At 31.2% G+C, this 17,924-nt stretch overlaps 2 protein-coding genes across 7 annotated transcripts; both read right to left on the bottom strand.

Annotated features, from left to right (window-relative positions):
* Positions 1 to 1,577: 1,577 nt before the first annotated feature.
* LOC113873669 (casein kinase 1-like protein 6) lies at positions 1,578 to 10,159 on the bottom strand. 6 transcript variants are annotated; one of them, XM_027511911.1, is made up of 15 exons: positions 9,595 to 10,159; positions 9,399 to 9,509; positions 9,219 to 9,259; positions 8,475 to 8,544; positions 8,051 to 8,199; positions 7,866 to 7,961; positions 4,907 to 4,977; positions 4,441 to 4,502; positions 4,261 to 4,324; positions 4,069 to 4,153; positions 3,522 to 3,648; positions 3,350 to 3,423; positions 3,207 to 3,270; positions 2,842 to 2,975; positions 1,587 to 2,287 (listed from the first exon to the last, which is right to left on the bottom strand). In XM_027511911.1, exons 2-15 carry the CDS (start codon positions 9,472 to 9,474, stop codon positions 2,039 to 2,041), a joined length of 1,362 nt encoding a protein of 453 aa, XP_027367712.1. In that variant the 5' UTR covers positions 9,475 to 9,509; positions 9,595 to 10,159; the 3' UTR covers positions 1,587 to 2,038. The 6 variants fall into 6 exon arrangements, with proteins under 6 accessions (XP_027367711.1, XP_027367712.1, XP_027367709.1 ...); XM_027511912.1 differs by having other exon boundaries at positions 1,619 to 2,287; positions 9,600 to 10,159; XM_027511910.1 differs by having other exon boundaries at positions 1,578 to 2,287; positions 9,399 to 10,159.
* Positions 10,160 to 13,205: 3,046 nt separating this feature from the next.
* On the bottom strand, positions 13,206 to 14,762 carry LOC113870724 (protein SCARECROW-like). Its single transcript, XM_027507157.1, has 2 exons — positions 14,499 to 14,762; positions 13,206 to 14,369 (listed from the first exon to the last, which is right to left on the bottom strand). The coding sequence occupies exons 1-2, from the start codon at positions 14,760 to 14,762 to the stop codon at positions 13,206 to 13,208; spliced, it is 1,428 nt and encodes a 475-aa protein (XP_027362958.1).
* Positions 14,763 to 17,924: the final 3,162 nt, after the last annotated feature.

Genomic DNA, 17,924 nt, shown 5'->3' with positions numbered 1-17,924 from the left:
TCAAATTATTTGTGTTTTATATTAATTCTGGCTCCCTAAGGGAAAGCAGAACAAATAATACTGAAAATGTCAGCAGGTATATATCATGTAACATTTTTTTATCATTACTTTTTTCCTTCATCCTTAGTAGGCTTCAAAGAAGTTAAAAGATGAAGGAAGATATGAATTTATCTGTGTAACTTATAGTCACAACAAAGAATACTCGAAATGTCGGTTGGTATCTAAGTTCTAACAGTTATTTTCTTATAATTTAAAGAAAGATATTAAAAACAAAGAAAGGTATGAATTTCTCATGTAAGTTGTGAAGAAAACTAGACATCATGTAAACTAGAATCCAAAAGTTCAATGTGTATACTCTCCTTGAAATTATTGATGTGTTTTCTATTCCATGTGATACATGCACATCTTACGGTTTTTTGGGGAATTTAGAGTAAAAAGAAAAAGATGCTTGAAGGGTAAGAGAAGGGGACTAAATCCCTTCCTTATTTAAATATTAAATTTTTCTGAGAAAAAAAAGAACTAAATTTGAAAAAATTAAAAATTACATGTATGAGGAGCTTTGAAGGGTTTCTAAAATTTTCTACTCCTTTCCCTCCATTTTTTATGACTCCCAAACAGTAATAGCTTTTAAAAAAGCCCTCCTTTTCTAAATCAAGCTTACAAACAATGTCTTAGGTGGAAGTAATTTTTTGCAAACTAGTTATAGCCTGTTTGTATGGCAGCCTAAATCGATTTTGGTGGAAGTAGGAATTTATCACTTTCCTGTAGCATTGAAACATGCAAAGCCAACTGGGATTTACGAACACATTTGATTGTTATCAGAGACCTTGTTTTATTTATTATCTTTTAAAAAAATTCATTAATGTGACAACTAAATTTTTAATGGTTGTAATACCTTTGATTAATATCATATACCACCAAGGTCCAACACCATTCATAAATTGCTGGGTCATAATACTAAGGATGGATTCCTCACTCGGAGTGTAAGAAAAAGCTTTATAGAAAAAATATTAAGATTTCTTTGTCTCAAAACATATTAATCTCAAATAGTCTGCTAAGAAATATCTTTGATACATACTAAAATTCCATATTTAATATAATAGATAAATAACTAAACCTCTTAAATATGTTTCTTTTGATAATCAAATACTCAAGTGTATGTCAAAATCTCAGCGCCGAACGTTTTCTTTTGCCGAGAGTTATATTCAAATGATCAAATAGTAATCTCTTACTTCAAATCATTAAAGAGTGCATTTAGATAAACAGATTAAGTGTTTATTATATGATTACTTGTAGTATAAATTTGATAACAAAATTTATTAGAATAAATTAAAGAATTTATTTAATAAATTATATCAAAATCCCTATTAATATAAGCTTTTTTTTTTATAAAATTCACAAGCTCTTCTAAAAGCATCGCAAGAGCGACAACTCAACAGCTTGGAGGATAAAACAAGCAAAATTTGTATTCATGTCTAGCTCCATTTAAAATACTCTACGTGCATTCATGTGTTCTGATTCTTTAGAGACAAATTAAACAACATATCCAAGCCACATCAGAATAATGGAAGATCAAGTATTGTTGAAATAGCTAGTTTGTAACCAAATCTAGCTTGTCAATGAATTTCATTCTTAAGGAAAAGTGTTAAATAACATACAGGTAGCGTTGGACCTCATTGTTTAACAAACAAATAGTGTATCATAAAACTTACTATAACTCAAGTTTCATCTAGTACAGAAACTAAATATAAAAAAAAAACCTCAGTTATTTTTTTGACATTTTAAGAACCACGTTACAGTGACTGAGAAACCTTCTGAAGGAATTTTGGAGGGCAGAAAAAAGTCCACCTTGGTCCAAAAAAGATGTCAGGAGATCATGCCATTATGACTCCATAGATAATTCATTAATATCCATATGAACTTGATTCTTCGGTTTCTGTCCATAATGCTTGAGACTACTCTTGAATAAAAGCTGATCTTGCATCTCAGGTGTGTCAGAATTCAGAAATGACAACAAAATGACACACCCTTTACTTGATTACTTCCTAATAGAGAGAAGCTCAAAGCTGTGCAGAGGATCATCACGGTGGCCTCTTGTAGAGCCACTGCGTGTATAAGTTGCTGGTTTGGAGTCATACACAGGTTGAATTCTATGAGCACCAGATGGACGGCTACCACTTGAGGCTAGCCTGCCAGTGTAATCACTTGAGGAAATTTGCTTGTTTGATGAGATCATGGCTCTTCTTGAACTGCTGCCATATCGAGTGGAACTATGTTGGGCATAATGCTGTCAAGACAAGGCAAGGTTGAGTAACAGCAGCAACAACAGAGCCTTATCCCACTAGGACAAGGGGTAAAGTAACATATTTGAATAATTGATAATTAAAGTAAAGATGCAATAAAATTAAAAAGAATATCATCCTTGTTGATTTTGAGAAAAAGTAAACTAATCCACTCTCAAGTTGACTTTTTTTCCATGAACGAAGAACTCCAAAGTCAAAACTGTAAATCCCCCATAGAAAAGATAAATAGAATTGCAACATCTCAACAAACCAGATATCTAGAAAATAAGCGTTTGTTTGTCGTTTACCATTTCCATTTCCTGTCTTAATTAACAATTGCAAAAATGTTACGTTTCCAATCCAAAGATTGTACAGGAATTGGTAAAAAATATTTTTGTGATTTCACCATTTCCTCTACTCGGTACGAAAAATGAAAACAATGTGAGCTTTTATTAGTGAAAACAGGAAATGGAAAAAGACATTATGTAAAACCAAACAAGCCCCAATATGAAAACTTAAATCTGTGATTCCTATTTTCTCTATTGTTGAATAATATTACCAAATCCTTCTGTACAGGTACATCCTCATAAGTCCTATGTTTGGTGTGATCACCACGAGGACCAGGACTTGCAGGGTTCCTCCGGGAGAATGCTTCAACCGCACCAGAGAGTTTCTCTCGAATCTCTTTCCCAACTGAAAGAAATTGCATGACCAAAATTTTAGAAAAAGGAATTTGAGAAAAGCAAATTAGTTTGACTATTGATGCTAGCAAAGAAAAGGATAATTATAGTTGAATGCTTACATACAAATATTTTCTGGCACAGTACATATTAATTCAAAATTCATGACCACCAAAGGTCAGACTCATTAAGAATTAGCAGTACACCAAATTTGATTTACATATTCAGCTGAAAGAGAATGAACCTGAGATCTTTTCTGGTTTTTGTACAGGTGGACCTGCATTCATAGCTGCCTTGCCAGCTCCAAGCTGTTATTACAACAATTACTACAGTAAGTGACCAACAATAGACAACTTAATCTAAACAATCAAGTACAAAACTACTAACCCTCCCTCTAGAGCTGCCACCAATCTGTGGATACTTCAACATTGTCCAGTCGAAAACATAGTCAAACTGATAGCCTGCATTAAGAATGCCCAGACCAATTTGTAACCACTAAATAGTTTCCAGCAAAATACACTTAATGCATTACCTCAATTAGATATTTTGGGGAACATACCTTCTCGAATAAACAGGTCTCGGAAAAGTCTCTTTAAATATGAATAATCTGGCTTGTCCTCAAACCGCAATGATCGGCAATAATGGAAGTATGATACAAACTCAGAGGGGTATGACTTGCACAGCACCTGTAGTGTTTATACAAGCACAATTTCAACAGGATCAATAAAACTGAAATATCATCAGAGACAGAAGAGGAAGAGAAGAAGCAAAATTTTACAGGTTATGTCAAGTGCCAACTATTGAATGCAAGGATTAATATACGACTAAGAATGTAAAGGTGAACATCAACCTCAGAGCATTTAGTTGATCTTGGTAATAAATAGAAGAATATTTAGTATTGAAGTTCTAGTGAACAAGAAAAACCAGCAACAGCGCTTGCATAAGTATTTACATTCACATGTCCAAACTATCATGGAGCTTGCTTCAAGCCTGGCCTGTCTAGTTAACCTCTATGGCATCAGATTATCTAACCTAAGTTGAAGTATCAAATCTAGATATAATGTTTACTTCTTCAAAAACCAGACATATCCAGCTAGTCATAATACCTCTATGGGAGTTGACACCTTCGTCTCACTGATTTTATCATACTTTTGTTTTTTGGTGCCAGCCTTCAGACCCTGCCAAGGAAGACTGAAGAAGGAAAATGTAAAAAAGAAAGCTGATAGTGAGAAAAATATTGTAATAACATCCGACCTCCAGTAGATGGTAAAGTAGATGCATTTGTCAATTATCCATACCTTCCTCTCAAGAAATACATGAGCACATAACCAAGAGATTCCAGATCATCCCTTCTGCTTTGTTCTACCAACCAAATAAATACAATTAGTTTACAGAAAACATTCAAGTCTAATAACGTAATGATTTACCTCCAATTATTGTACAGAAAAAGGAAAAAACAAGCACAAAATATTACTAACCAATGCCAAGATGAGTGTTGACACTTGCATAGCGTGCTGTGCCTGTAAGGTTCTTGTTTTCCCTATGAAGGAACATAAATATCATTTTTAGAAAAGAATCAAGATCAAAGGGGCTATATTTCAAACCAGGGTGTCTGATGCAAAGAGTTGAGTTTGGATGAGTATCACACACTATTCTACCAGTGGGAATTTGTCAAAGCTAGTCTGATATTATCATTATCATTATCATTATATTATTATTATTATTATTATTATTATTACTATTACAGTATACTAATATTACCTACTTTTAAGTGACTTTCCACAAGAAAAACAGCATAATAAGATCTAAAGTTGATGCAAATGCATAGAAATAAAGAAAGGAATATTTCTGCAATTACTTAAGCAATATAAGATTTGTTTTGCCTAAGTTTTGTTGCATATCTAAATATTGCAACTCTCCTGAAATACCAAGGATAAAACCAACCTGTATGGTATATGCCTATGAGTCTGAAGATCCCTATATTTTTTAGCAAGGCCATAGTCAATGGCGTACACCTGAAATGAGATACCCAGTATGATGTATAGTTAAAAGAATGAAATCTGCATGTTTAACTAAGTTATTTCCATTAAAAGAATCTATCAATTGTTTATTTTAGTTGGACAAAAGAATAGGATTCCATCAGAATAGATTGGATGTAAAAGATGGCAAACAAGTCATGTATATATAACATCCATAAATTAAAACAAAAGAAGAATAAAAAAATGTTACAAACACAAGAAAGAGAAATGAAAAATTTACAGAAACAAAGAGGATTAATTTTTTTAAGAGAATTCTCCTCCAAGGGTTTTCCCCAACACAAAGGGCTTCCTTTTCATACAAATTTTCTAATTCTCCAAATTATTTTTTTTCCCATTCTTATTCCCCCACCCTTTTTTATTTAATTGATAGCCTCTAACTAGCTGCTCTAACTGTCCATAACCAACTGTTCTAAATATCCCTAACTATATTTACTTTCAATTCTTTCCTAAAAGAATATCAAGTCAAAATGCTTTGAAATCACTTAGCATATCAGATGATAAAGAAAATCTTCCCTTTAGAGAAACCAATTGCTTTGACCAGTAAGGAGGCTAATAAAAGAAGTTTATTGAAGTAGCTTCATTTTATGGATTAACCCTTCTAAAAGGATTAAGGCATCTCATGCTAAGTCCAGATAATAGTCTTGGTGTAAGTTATTCATGTTATATTCTTGTACCACTACCAGATGATAGCATGATTGTTAAACTGATGTTTAAATTCCTATATCCCAAGTAAGAAAATCATATCAAATCACATGTAAACGTTTTTTTTGGTAAGCTCGTGAGTTTATACCCAATTCTACAAGTTTGAAATAAAGGCACCACTTTTCTTCCCTCTCCACAAGTTGTAAAACATTACATTTACAATTAAGACACCAAAATCACATTATCATAATATGAGTTGGCTATTTAAGTATGATTTTAACTTTATTATTGTGCTTTATGTCATTATTATGGCTTTTTAAATATTAATTTTGTACAAGGTAAATGATTACGAGTTTTCAAGTCGAGTTTAGGATATTCTATGAGTTTACAGAAACTCTTGTGTTTTAATAACCTTGGAAGATAGGACAAAAAAAAGCTGAAGAATAATCTTTTTGAACAGCAATAATATGTTATGCTCGATGTCAACTAACTGATGCAAATATCTAGTCACTCACAAGCTGCACATGTCAAAACTTAAAACTTTGCACCAACTTTAAAGTATCTCACTTTCAAGGACCATTATTCCTACATGTTGGTTCCAAGCACAATTACTAAGATCCACTCAAAGTTTATGCTCAAGGATATTACTTTTTTCTTTTTCAAATTTGTTGGACAAAAAGGACTATTATATGAATAGAAACAATACCAACAGTGCAAGTCACTAAACTAAAGAAGAAACACATCCTCCCATAAAGGAAACTAGTATTTCATAACCCACGATGGGTTATCTAATTTTTTTTAAAATGTTTTTATTTTTAAACTAAAGTTGAGTGTATAATAATTTTATGAATTAAACTGCATACAGTATCAAAATAAGAACAATGCACTGGTGAAGTTTGTTCAGGATTGAAAAGGAAAGGCCCAAGAAGAAGCCCAAATACCCTTGAGAAAATGCAGGACAAATATGGGAATCAGATTATATAATTGCCATTTCCTAATATCACTCAACCAAGCTTATATTTTGATTTTTTTTTTTTATGCATGAGAAGTTGAGAATCACTTCAATGTGTAATCTTCCATTTATATCAAAGACAGTAAAAAAAAGAAACAGAATCTTCTAAACTGCAATAACAACACATTAGATCACAATTCATAAAATTACCTTTTATGTCAACTCATATACCACAGCAATCTCTCTAACTTATGCATTTTATTGGCAATTTATTGCTTAATGCGTGTTTGGGCTGTACAGACAAATTTTCTTCGATCTTGATAGGCCTTTCAATCACAAATAACACCTAATATCCCTCTCTTCATCACTTTATATGATAAAGACAAGATAGTTCTTGGTTGTCAATATATATTGGTGTTCAGAGACTTAGTTACTGGTTTCATAAATTCCTATCACTGTGCAACTTAATATAATCTCCAATTTTCACCTCTAATAAGCAAATGCTAAAAGGCCTCTTGCTTGACTTGCATCCCATACACTACACTTTACTTTTATTTAATCATAAACCATGTGATTCTAAAGCTTCTCTGCACAACTTTAGCCTCAAACTCTTCAACAAAGACTACAGGTCTCTTTGGGTGAACTTATGGATAAGTCCTTGTAATAGAAGAAAAATAATATGAAAAAGGAATAAAACTTCTCTCATAATTTAAAAATAACTTAAGTTTTAAAGAAGTTAAATGAGAGTAACTTCTAAAAAATAGAGTAAGCATAAGATAATTTTAACTTATGGGAGGTGTTTTATTCATTTTTTGTTTTGTTTTTCTTCTCTTATAAGGACTTATTTACAAGTTCACCTAAACAGGACCAATATCATCTGAAAAAACCATGTAAGAGCCATTTGCTCCTGGCTCAGTAGAACTCTCAATAACAAGGCAAAAAGATAAAGGATCAAAATTGACCACACCTGCACACCATTTGTTTGAACACTAGTTTTGACCCCATCTGTCATATATACAGACATTCTTGACTGCCTGAATATATGAAACATGCACTCTTTTCTTCTCCAAAGTCTTTCACAAGACTTCTTTTGGCACTCTATCATATGCCTTTTCCAGGTCTATGAAGATAATATGTAGATCATTTAAGTTCCTCCACTACTCTTCATCAAACTTGGTAAAAGGCATATTGCTTCCAGAACAGTAAAGGGAATAGAAAGTTAAAAAAATAGTCAAACAAAAGTTGAAAGAAATTCTCCACAATAACTTACTTGATTTGCTTTTCGTCCTAGGCCCATTAGAAAATTGTCTGGCTTTATGTCACGGTGAAGGAAACCTCTTGAATGCATATATTCAACTCTGTTAAGCTGAAAACAAACAAGAATATGAAGCAAATAAAACATTATTATCATTAGTTAAAGTGCTGTCTTCAAAAATAGTTTCCAAACAGACTTACCAATTGATCAGCAAGCATTAACACTGTCTTCAATGAGAACTTCCGGTTGCAATAATTGAATAAATCTTCTAGACTTGGTCCAAGAAGGTCAATAACCATGACATTGTAGTCTCCCTCAACTCCAAACCATTTGAGGTGGGGAATCCCCGCTTCATAAAGGAAAAATCATATTGGATTACTCAAATGGAGACATCTTTGTTTCAAACATTTTGATATGAGGCCATGGTTAGAGACTAATGGTTCTGATTTCATTAATAAAAGAAGATCTGATGCACCAATCATGTGATATGCCAGAATCAAGAAAACAGAGACAAATGTGTATATTATATAACAATTAAGATAAATTTGCCCAAAACTTATAGCATTAGGTTAGAGAATTCTTTTAGTATCCTCAATACTAAAAGGATGGAGGGTGTAGACTTACTTCCTCCTTGAAGAAGCATGTACAATTTTGACTCATAGTGAAGCTGTGGATGCCTGGTCTTTACAGGTTCCTGGATTTTGACAAAACAAGAGAGAAGGATTACAAATTTGAAACAGAGAAAAAAATTAATCTCAAAACCCAGCAAAGTATTATGAGCAATCCAACATAAACTGGGTTGTCAAATATGAGCCAAAATGAGCATCCAGCAGCTGTAAAACAAACTTACAAAGAAAAACATAACATGACATTTCGCATGCCACTTCAATCCATAAAAAGAACTTGTTTATTTCTTTTAAAGCTTAAGAAAAAAACCAACCACTTAAAGTTCAAAAGTTAATCCTTAACAGTAGAGAGTAAAAGGGATATTATTTCTTTTGTTATTTATTTCAACCAAAAAATCATATTTAATGTCAAATTCCAGGTATCACTGTTACTCATTGGAACTTCTGTAACATTGATAAAAAATTTAGGATGCTTCACCTTCCAAAGTGACAATGTCTACCACATAGAATAACAAAAGACCACAAAAAGCATATTAATTTATATAGTAAAGAAAGCATAAGTATGACACTGTTATTATCAACATACATTTTAAAGACAATATACAATAAATACATTCAGAACCACCAGGAAAAAAAATAAGATCAACCCATCTCAAGAAATTCATGAAAAAATTCAATAATGAAAAATTGTGGCCCATCCAAACATAAAAAGGGTTAAAAGCTTGTACAGAACTTCACATACCAACTTTACAGCCACCTCCTCTCCAGTTTGTACATTAACACCTAACATAAGAAAGAATATAACAAACACCTTTAAACCAATAAAACATAAAACAATACAAAAAAAAAAATGAAATGAAGCAAAAATAAAATAAAACAAAAAAGGTGGGGGTGGGGGTGGGGGGAAGGAACATGAACATACCTAAATAGAGCTCCCCAAAAGACCCACTCCCAATTTTTCTTCCCAGTTTAAACTTCCCACCAATCACATGCTCCATAATGAAATAACCTTCAATACAGCTACAGCCAGCAACTGCAAGGATATTTTCTTCTTAGATTTGTGCCCAATTCAACAAGTGATTGTGAACAATCCCAAATGGAGAGGGAAAAAGAAGGACCAAACCAAACCGATTATCCACAGATTCACCAGAGTAAAAAATCCAAACTTTCTTCAACTATCCACCCAAATCCAATGAGATTTCACAATCAAGTCATCAAATTCAGCGTATCCAGGACAAAGGGTAAATGAAATGAATCAAATTTAATAAATTTACAACATCCCCATCAATGAGGATGAAATTCTTATTCAGAGCACAAAACCACCTCCTCCAGCTACATTCCTTCAACCCAAATCAATAACCCCCACACCCCAAAATCTGAAGCCGTGATTCTAGAAATTGATACCCCATTGACCCAACAAAACCAGAATGATTAACGCGTTTAAGAAACCAAAAAAGGGGCCAAAAAAAAGAGAACTTTTTTGCAAAATAGGTTGACAAAGCAAAACGAACAGGAGTCCGTGAAAGATCAGAGAGAAAGACACAAATGAAACTCCGCAAATAAGAAAGTAATGAGATGAATGGAGGAAGCTGTTGCAGTTTGGTGTGAGGAGAGAGAAAGAGAAAATTGTGAACGGAAAAAACCACGCATCAGATTATAGGAATAGAATTCGCTGTTTTCTTTTCTTGGTTGTAATTTTCTTTTTATGTTTTTTTATTTGCTACTAACTTATTGTTATTACTATTTTTTTAATTTGTACAGCATCATATAACATAAATATATATAATAATTTTTATTAAAAACTTATTATATATGGCTTTTTATATATAAAAAAATGTTACTATTGTTCGTTTATTCCTTTTTTACGTGTAAAATTGAACTGTGTTTGTTTAATTTCTTTTTCTTTTCTTTATTAAAATTTCAAATAGAAGAGAGACGAGGGGTTATCCGATTCCTTCTCTGTATGCCGTCCATGTTTGTGCTGTCAAAAGCCAAAAGTGTTTTTCTTAATTTCTTTTATTTATTTATTTATTTATTTATTATTATTATTGTCTTTTTCTTTTTTTGAGCTTTTTATCTTCTTTTTCTGTATAATTGCTGCTGGTGCTTTGGTCAATTTTGATTCACTTCTATTTGTCAAAGCAACTGTTGCTGATTGCTGTCTTATTATAATGGGGATTGCGTTTCTTCTTTCTCTTTTGCTTTTTTGGTCTTATTTGTTTAAAAAACATATATTTCGTCTCTTTTCTGTAAAACAGAGGAATCTGTTACATCCCTCCTTTCTTATCTGTTAATTTAGAAAATAGCATTTAGTTAGAGAAATATAATTAATGTCTTTATATTATTTTTTATGTATAATAAATATGAAACAATATTAACTATCAAATTTAGAAACGTAATATCTTTAATATTTTTTCTCAAACTATTGATTTATGATATTATTATAATGATAGTGATATAAAATCTTACATAATTTTATATATGTAATTTAATTATAGTTATTTATTTATATTTTAAATAATTTACTACATGTTAAAATAGAAAGAATAATAAAATATTAATTGAATTTTAAATTATATAAAATTAATTTACTTTATGGGAGCCTTAAATTTAAAAATTAAACTAATAAGATTTATTTTTGATAAAAGAAATATTGATAACATCATTTTCTTCAGTTTGACATTTTATATCATGCCCTAGAAATTTTATTAAAAAAAATTCTTTTAGTGCTAATTTACAGAAATAGATGTGAATAAAACTTTTATGGTTTTGATTATATAAAGTACTCTCAAAATTATTTATTGCTGTATTTCTTCTGTATTGTTTTTCACTTCTCTCTACCTTCCTTTATTAAAAGTTGTCACCTTCTTTAAATTAACTAGTTAGAATAAAGACTTCAAATTACCTTTTCTTAAAAAAGGGTAAAAAGAGTCAGACTCCCTAATGGATATTTAATGCTTATAATTCTATACACAAAAGACTAAACTTTTTTATTGCGTAAAGAATGGAGCAAAGATAAAAGAGGGCTTTGATGTATCAAAAAGATTCAATTTTTAAAAGTGTTAAAAAATATAAAATAATCTTAAATTTTAATAAACAGATTAATTAAATATTTATTTTAAAAAATTATGGAATAAGAATTTATTCAAGTTACAAAGTTTATTAAAAAATTTAACTTGTTCCTTTAAAAGAAAAATATACATAAAGTCACAAAATCAGGTTTATTAACCCAAACAATCTCTTCTCAACATCTTTTACAATCATTTGTAAAAAATATATATATTATTATGCCTTTTAAAATACTTGAATGTTATGGTGAAAAGGGATAAATTCATAAAAAGAAGAGTATAATTTATAATAATCGATATGTCACGACTCACGAGTGCATAAAATCCAAAACCCTAAAAAATAAGGTAAGATAAGAGTGATAAATGGTTTATTATTTATGTAATTTATACACGAGTGGCACGTGCGATTAATTATAAATCCCAGTGAGCCCACTCCAAGCATACCCCAAGCAATCAATGAGATGCCCAATACCCAACAAGAACATAATAATGAAGGCTTTTATAATTATAGAATAGTAGCAAACTATTTGCAATAATTGATAGGGATTTATTATGAACATCACTGGGCTTTATGTATGGATATGACATTTTGATGTTGAATTTTACAAACTTATTACCCTTTCACAAATTGACTAACTTTCTGCCTTTACTCTATTTCTTTTTTCCTGATAAAATGACATTATTTATCTGCCAGAAAAATATTGATTTCATTTTCATTTTAATGTAAAAATTCAGTATACTTTTAATTTATTATTTATGTTCAAAATTTATATAAATAAACTTGTAATGATGTGTGTAAAAAAAAAGAAATGTTAAAAGAAAAAAAGTGCAAAAAACTTTGACATTATCAGATATAACTTTGTTAGACATCACAAATTCAACTAGTGTCTCTTTTACCACTTATTAGGGGTCTCAATTTGGAATAAACTTCTCTTTTCTCTGCCCATTTTTCTCATACTATGTTGATGTGAATAAGATTCCCGTTTATATATAATTACAATTTCAACGTTTTTGTAGTTAAAACAAGATATGGAAGCATCCAATGAGACAAGGAGATGGAAAGTTGAAAGATTCAGGTACCTTCTGAGGCCCCGAAAAAATGGAAGAAAAAGCTCATAACACATCCAATTGGTAACTCTTTTTCTGGACAGATTTTTCTAAATTATCTCGTGAATAAATAAATTATTTTAAGTAAAATAATGAAATCTTATTTGTAAAACTATATATATATAATATTTAATATAGTATGTTAACTTTATTAATTTACTTAGGATGTAATTATTTAAAACGTGCAGGTTTAAATATATAACTTATTTAAATGTTTATTCAATAAGTTAATAGTTGACATGAAATTCATTAATATTACCTTTTATAAGTTATATATTAGTAAGTTCTACTACTGTTGAGGGTAACTTATTTGTGAACATGCATTGGAGTCTACACTCAACATGACGCATAAAAGCAAACAAGATTTTAAGGTAATCATAAATTGCGTAAACGTGAATATAATTACAGAATTGTTTATTGCCTAAAAGTTATAATAAAATTTCTCAATATACAGCTCAATTTTCATGCAAGTAGTTGATGAAGTAAAATTGCTTTAAGACCCAATATTCAAACCTCATAACAAAGCCCAAAAAGCTAAGAACCTTTATTATTTGCTAGTAAGTTCTACTGGTCCATGCAGAAGCAGTGTACAAGCTGGTATCCTTCCATCCAAGCCTTAATGTGCCATCAATTTGTGCAAGGCTATAACCATGAGCTGGTGCAAACATGTTCAATATCAACTGTGCTTGAGCCATTGAATTCACACTCATTGGAACCTGCACAAAACAATGCCTACAAAGCTGACTTCTCCATTGCCTAAACTTGTCTTCACCACTCCTTGCAGGGCCTCCTATGGCTAATATATTGTTAATCTCCTTAGAAAGAAGGCCATGTTCCACACGATGTCTACTAGCATCATCACAGTGCAAATATGCTCCAAGAGAGTCAAAAAGTGTGGAGTAGTAGTGCAAGGAGGCAACAAAACGGTCCAAGAAAGACCCTCCATGGATAACATCTTGCTCTACCAAAGTGATGATTCTTGGCTCCAACTCCTCGAGAAGCCTCAATGTTTTCCAATCAGGTCCAGCTGCATCATACAAAGAATGTTGCAACCAATGCACTGCTAGTGTCTCACCATGCCTTATTTGCAACATGGAAACATCAACTTCTCCAAACTTGGTTGCAAGAGGGTGGAACTTCAATGACATGCCAAGCCTTCTTGCAAAGTTTGAGAGTTGTTTTCCAGTTTCAACAAGGAGTTCCATTGAGGTTCCCATACCTGTCATTGTGACCTGAGGGGGACCCTCCATTCTTGTGGCTAATATATGGAAGAAAGCTGGCCATTGCAAGCCTTGCATGATGTCTAAGTCAATGATGTGAATGCTTTCACAATGGCTCACAGCCTCAAGGATTGCTTGGTTGGAAGTGAAATGAGCAAACTTTATGAAAGGGGAAACGTTGTTGAAGACTTGGAATGCTGAGTGAATGCTCTTGTGATCAACCAAAGGGGAACACACACCAAGCCAAGAGTTAATCACCCTGCTAGCCATGGCCTTTGCAAAATAGGCAACAACACGTTCAGCACATGATGCTTTGTAGGGTGAGGCTACTTGTGTTAGTTCAAGTAACATCTTGTGAGCCTCACCAAGGTTCTCAACTGAGATTGCAACTGCACACTCCATTAGAATGGTTATTAGGTTCAACTCATGATCATAAACATTGTGGTCAGGATCTAAACCTGAGGTGTTTGTTTGAATGTGGAGATTGGTGTAGTTGTTTTTTGAGGGCTCATTGGTGAAGGAGCCAAATTGGGTTCTCCAACATGAGGGTTTTCTTGGATTGAAATTGGGTGAAAGTGAGGGAACAAGGTTGTTTTGAGAAGCCTTTGTTGGGTTATTAGCCAGCAAGTTATTAGGTGTGGTTTCTGGTAAGTCTTCAACAAGGTGTTTGGTAATATCACCAATGTGCTCCTCCACCCAATCACAAAGCTCATTTTGACCCAAGTTTAGGCAGTGATTTTCTGATGCTGGCTTTGGATATAGGTTTGATGGGGTTGGAGCTGGTAATGGCAAGGAATTAGCAGAAATATTTGGGTAGTCCCAAGTTCCATGCATGTGAGGATGAATCATGTTTGGATTTGCATGAACCACCTCAAATCCCACTTTCATCATAGAGAGAGATATATCAAATGCTTTGTTATCTACTTATGTATGTATAAGAAAATTATGAGACCTAAAGAAACATGCACCAAAACACAGATATGTAGAAATTAGAAAAGAGAGGAGGTACTGTGAGAGGGGGGTTTTCAAGAAGAGGTTTATGTGACTTTTAAAGGCAAAATTTGATGATAAAATAAAATAAAATTGTGGGCTTGTCTATGCCATTACCAATTCCATGGAATGGCCGGCATAATAGAGCCATTTAGAAAAAGATAAGTCACTAGAAGCTAATCATTACACGTCGATTTGGCAGTGATTTTAGCATTATATTAAGAAGCTAAATATTTTCAAGCTTTTAATTACATAGCTCAATAGTTTGAGCTATTTTTCAAAGTTGTTGTAAATAGCTGGGAAAGGGACATTTTTATTTGTCGTGATTATGGCGATGGAGAAATAGCAACTACCCTTTATAAAATAATATGATTAATGTCATGTAGTGAAAATTGCTTTTGAGTCGTTTATGTTAATGGTCTCTGACTTGGCAACGAAGCACTGAGAAATTGCAATAATTAAAATGCCATGTCATAGATTACGTTGGTGTGCATAATGCCTATGCTATGCAATGCATTGTTGCTTCTTAGTGAAATGGAAATTATTCAGATAATGCATTCATATTTGCTGCGGTAGTGCGGACAGATATTGTCTCTGTTTTCATCTTTTTAAAGATTGGCTCTCAAAACATTTTATGTCGTTTGTTGGCTGTTTATGACCAAATTTATGTCATGCTTATTTATTAGACAAGTTAAGATTTTTTTTAAATATTATTTAATTAAAGTTTAGGTTTTATGTTATTAAAAAAATATAAATAATGTTATAATAATATTATATAAGTTATTATTATCAATAATAAAAACTTTTAGATAGTATATTTATTACTTTATTTAAAAACTAAGTTATTTATTTACATAATTAAAAAAATATTTTAACATATTAAAAAAAATCTTATATCAAATAAACATATCACACTTGGATCTTTAACTTAAAAAAATAATTTTATAAAACTTAAGTCGATCTGTCTAATTGGAATATATATATATGTGTGTGTATGTATGTATATATTACAGGAATCGATCTTTGCTATTTTCCTTACATATGCCTTGCCCAGTAATTTAACTGCAACACTAAGGAAACTTTTGTAGTTTGGAGAAAATATTATAAGATCTTAAATTAAACAATTAAAGAAAGTTTTCTTCGTTAATTTTAGACACATCCACAAAATATTTAGACGCTACAACAAACACCATGGACATGGTAAAATTTCTTGTCATTTAGAGTATATGCTAAAATTTTTAGATGATTTTTTATTAAAAAATTAATAAAAAAATTCATAAGTTAAAAGCAAGTTATATCAAAAAGTTAAATAATAGAAATTTTAAAAAAAATATACTAAATTTTAATTCATAAATTTATTAAATAAGACCATAATAAATTGTTATAAACGACTTGCCTTGTTTATATTACTTACTTTATCATCAAATAAAGATTAGAAACATGGATTCTTAAGGTCTTTTGTGAGCAATGTGTTTTTACTATTTAATTTTTTTGAATCTCATAAAAATAAGTTTGAGAGCGAGGTTTAAAACAAAAACAAAAGAGAGAAAGAAAGACAATTTTTTTTAGATTAGAACATCTTTCATGTAATGTATTATTTAGTAGCATTAATTAATTAGCGTAACAACAAAGCTTAAGTTCGAGTAGTTAAGATATTGAGAAAACATCTTTAACTACAATAGGCTAAAACCTTTAATTATTAAGTGAAAATAACAAATATCAATTCAGTTATTAAACCACCTTTTAGATGAAAGTGATGCCTAAACGGTAGTTTATTGTGGCTGCAGGGGCTTGGAACGACCGTCCAAGTTAATTTACCAAGCAACAATGACAGTTTAATATACAAAGCTTATTGTCTAATCTAATTTTTATTAGAATGCAACTCTATTCATTAATAAATAACATACAGTTAATCATGATTTATTTTGTAAGCTTGCCGACTTGTAATGTGTAGTTGTGTACTATTTTGGGTCAAGTTCTTTTCTCTTTTTTCTTTTTTTCTAATATATGCTTTAAACGACACGGCACATAAAAAGAAATGGTATCCATATCTGTGGGCTGATTCTTATGTCACTGTATATTGTCATATTAATATTTCACCATATTTGACATTTTCCTGATTCAGGCTTGTTGATAAGCAATAGCTTCACTGGATATAGTATAGAATACCATTATTTTGTATTTAGGGAAAATAAAATAAAAGGAAGCATAGGACCGTTCCAATGCATAAAATAGAAAGTGTCAGTGTCACTGTAATGTGTAAGGAAATCAAGTGTTCAAACTAGAGTAAAGGAGTCAGTATATAAGAAAAGTGTTTATATATATAATGATGTAAATAATATTTTAATAAATATAATAGTTATGTACCATTTCATACTACTAAAAACAATCAAGTATTAATCATAAATTGTTCAACTAATTTTAGTGATAATATTTTGAAAAATAATTTTTATTATATAAAATAAAAGTTGAAACACCACGGACAAGAAAGAGTATCTAGGCCCATGCTAACTCCCAAGTTGTGACAGTATATTCCTCTTTTTTTTTTTTTTTGGGTCAACGCCTCAACAGTGTATTCGAATCATTCTTCCTTGGAATGGTCCTGCAGCAGCGTCAGTCACAAGAGTCTCGTATTTGCCTGCAATTAATTTAAGTCCATGTGATTTTTTAAATAGGACTGATATGCTTCTAAAATATTTACTACATTTTTTGTATAATTTATTTTAAGGAAATAATCAATTACTTTTACTAATTTTGCGAGAGAGTTATTAGAAAATAGTTTTTTTTTTTAAAATTCAAACATGCACTTAGTCCCCCTTCCCAGTTGTTTGTGTTCCAAGCACTATCTGTTGCTTTGGGCAATTATCATCAACCTATTAAGAGTTGGTTCAAGTAATTTTGAATATATAATCATTTACTTTTATAATTTTGTTGAGAGTATAAAAAGTAAATAATTATTTTTAAAATAATTTCTCCCAAATATGTATATAATATGGTTTAAGTCTATCTCATTTAGAAAATGGAAAACAAATAATTTCTGCTGTAAATTATTGATCGACTAGG

The sequence above is a fragment of the Abrus precatorius genome, unplaced genomic scaffold, assembly GCF_003935025.1.
Source record: "Abrus precatorius isolate BTA unplaced genomic scaffold, Abrus_2018 Scaffold7, whole genome shotgun sequence".
Lineage (NCBI taxonomy): Eukaryota > Viridiplantae > Streptophyta > Magnoliopsida > Fabales > Fabaceae > Abrus > Abrus precatorius.
Note: the sequence above shows the minus strand (reverse complement) of the source record. Positions and strands in the feature narration are given on the sequence as shown.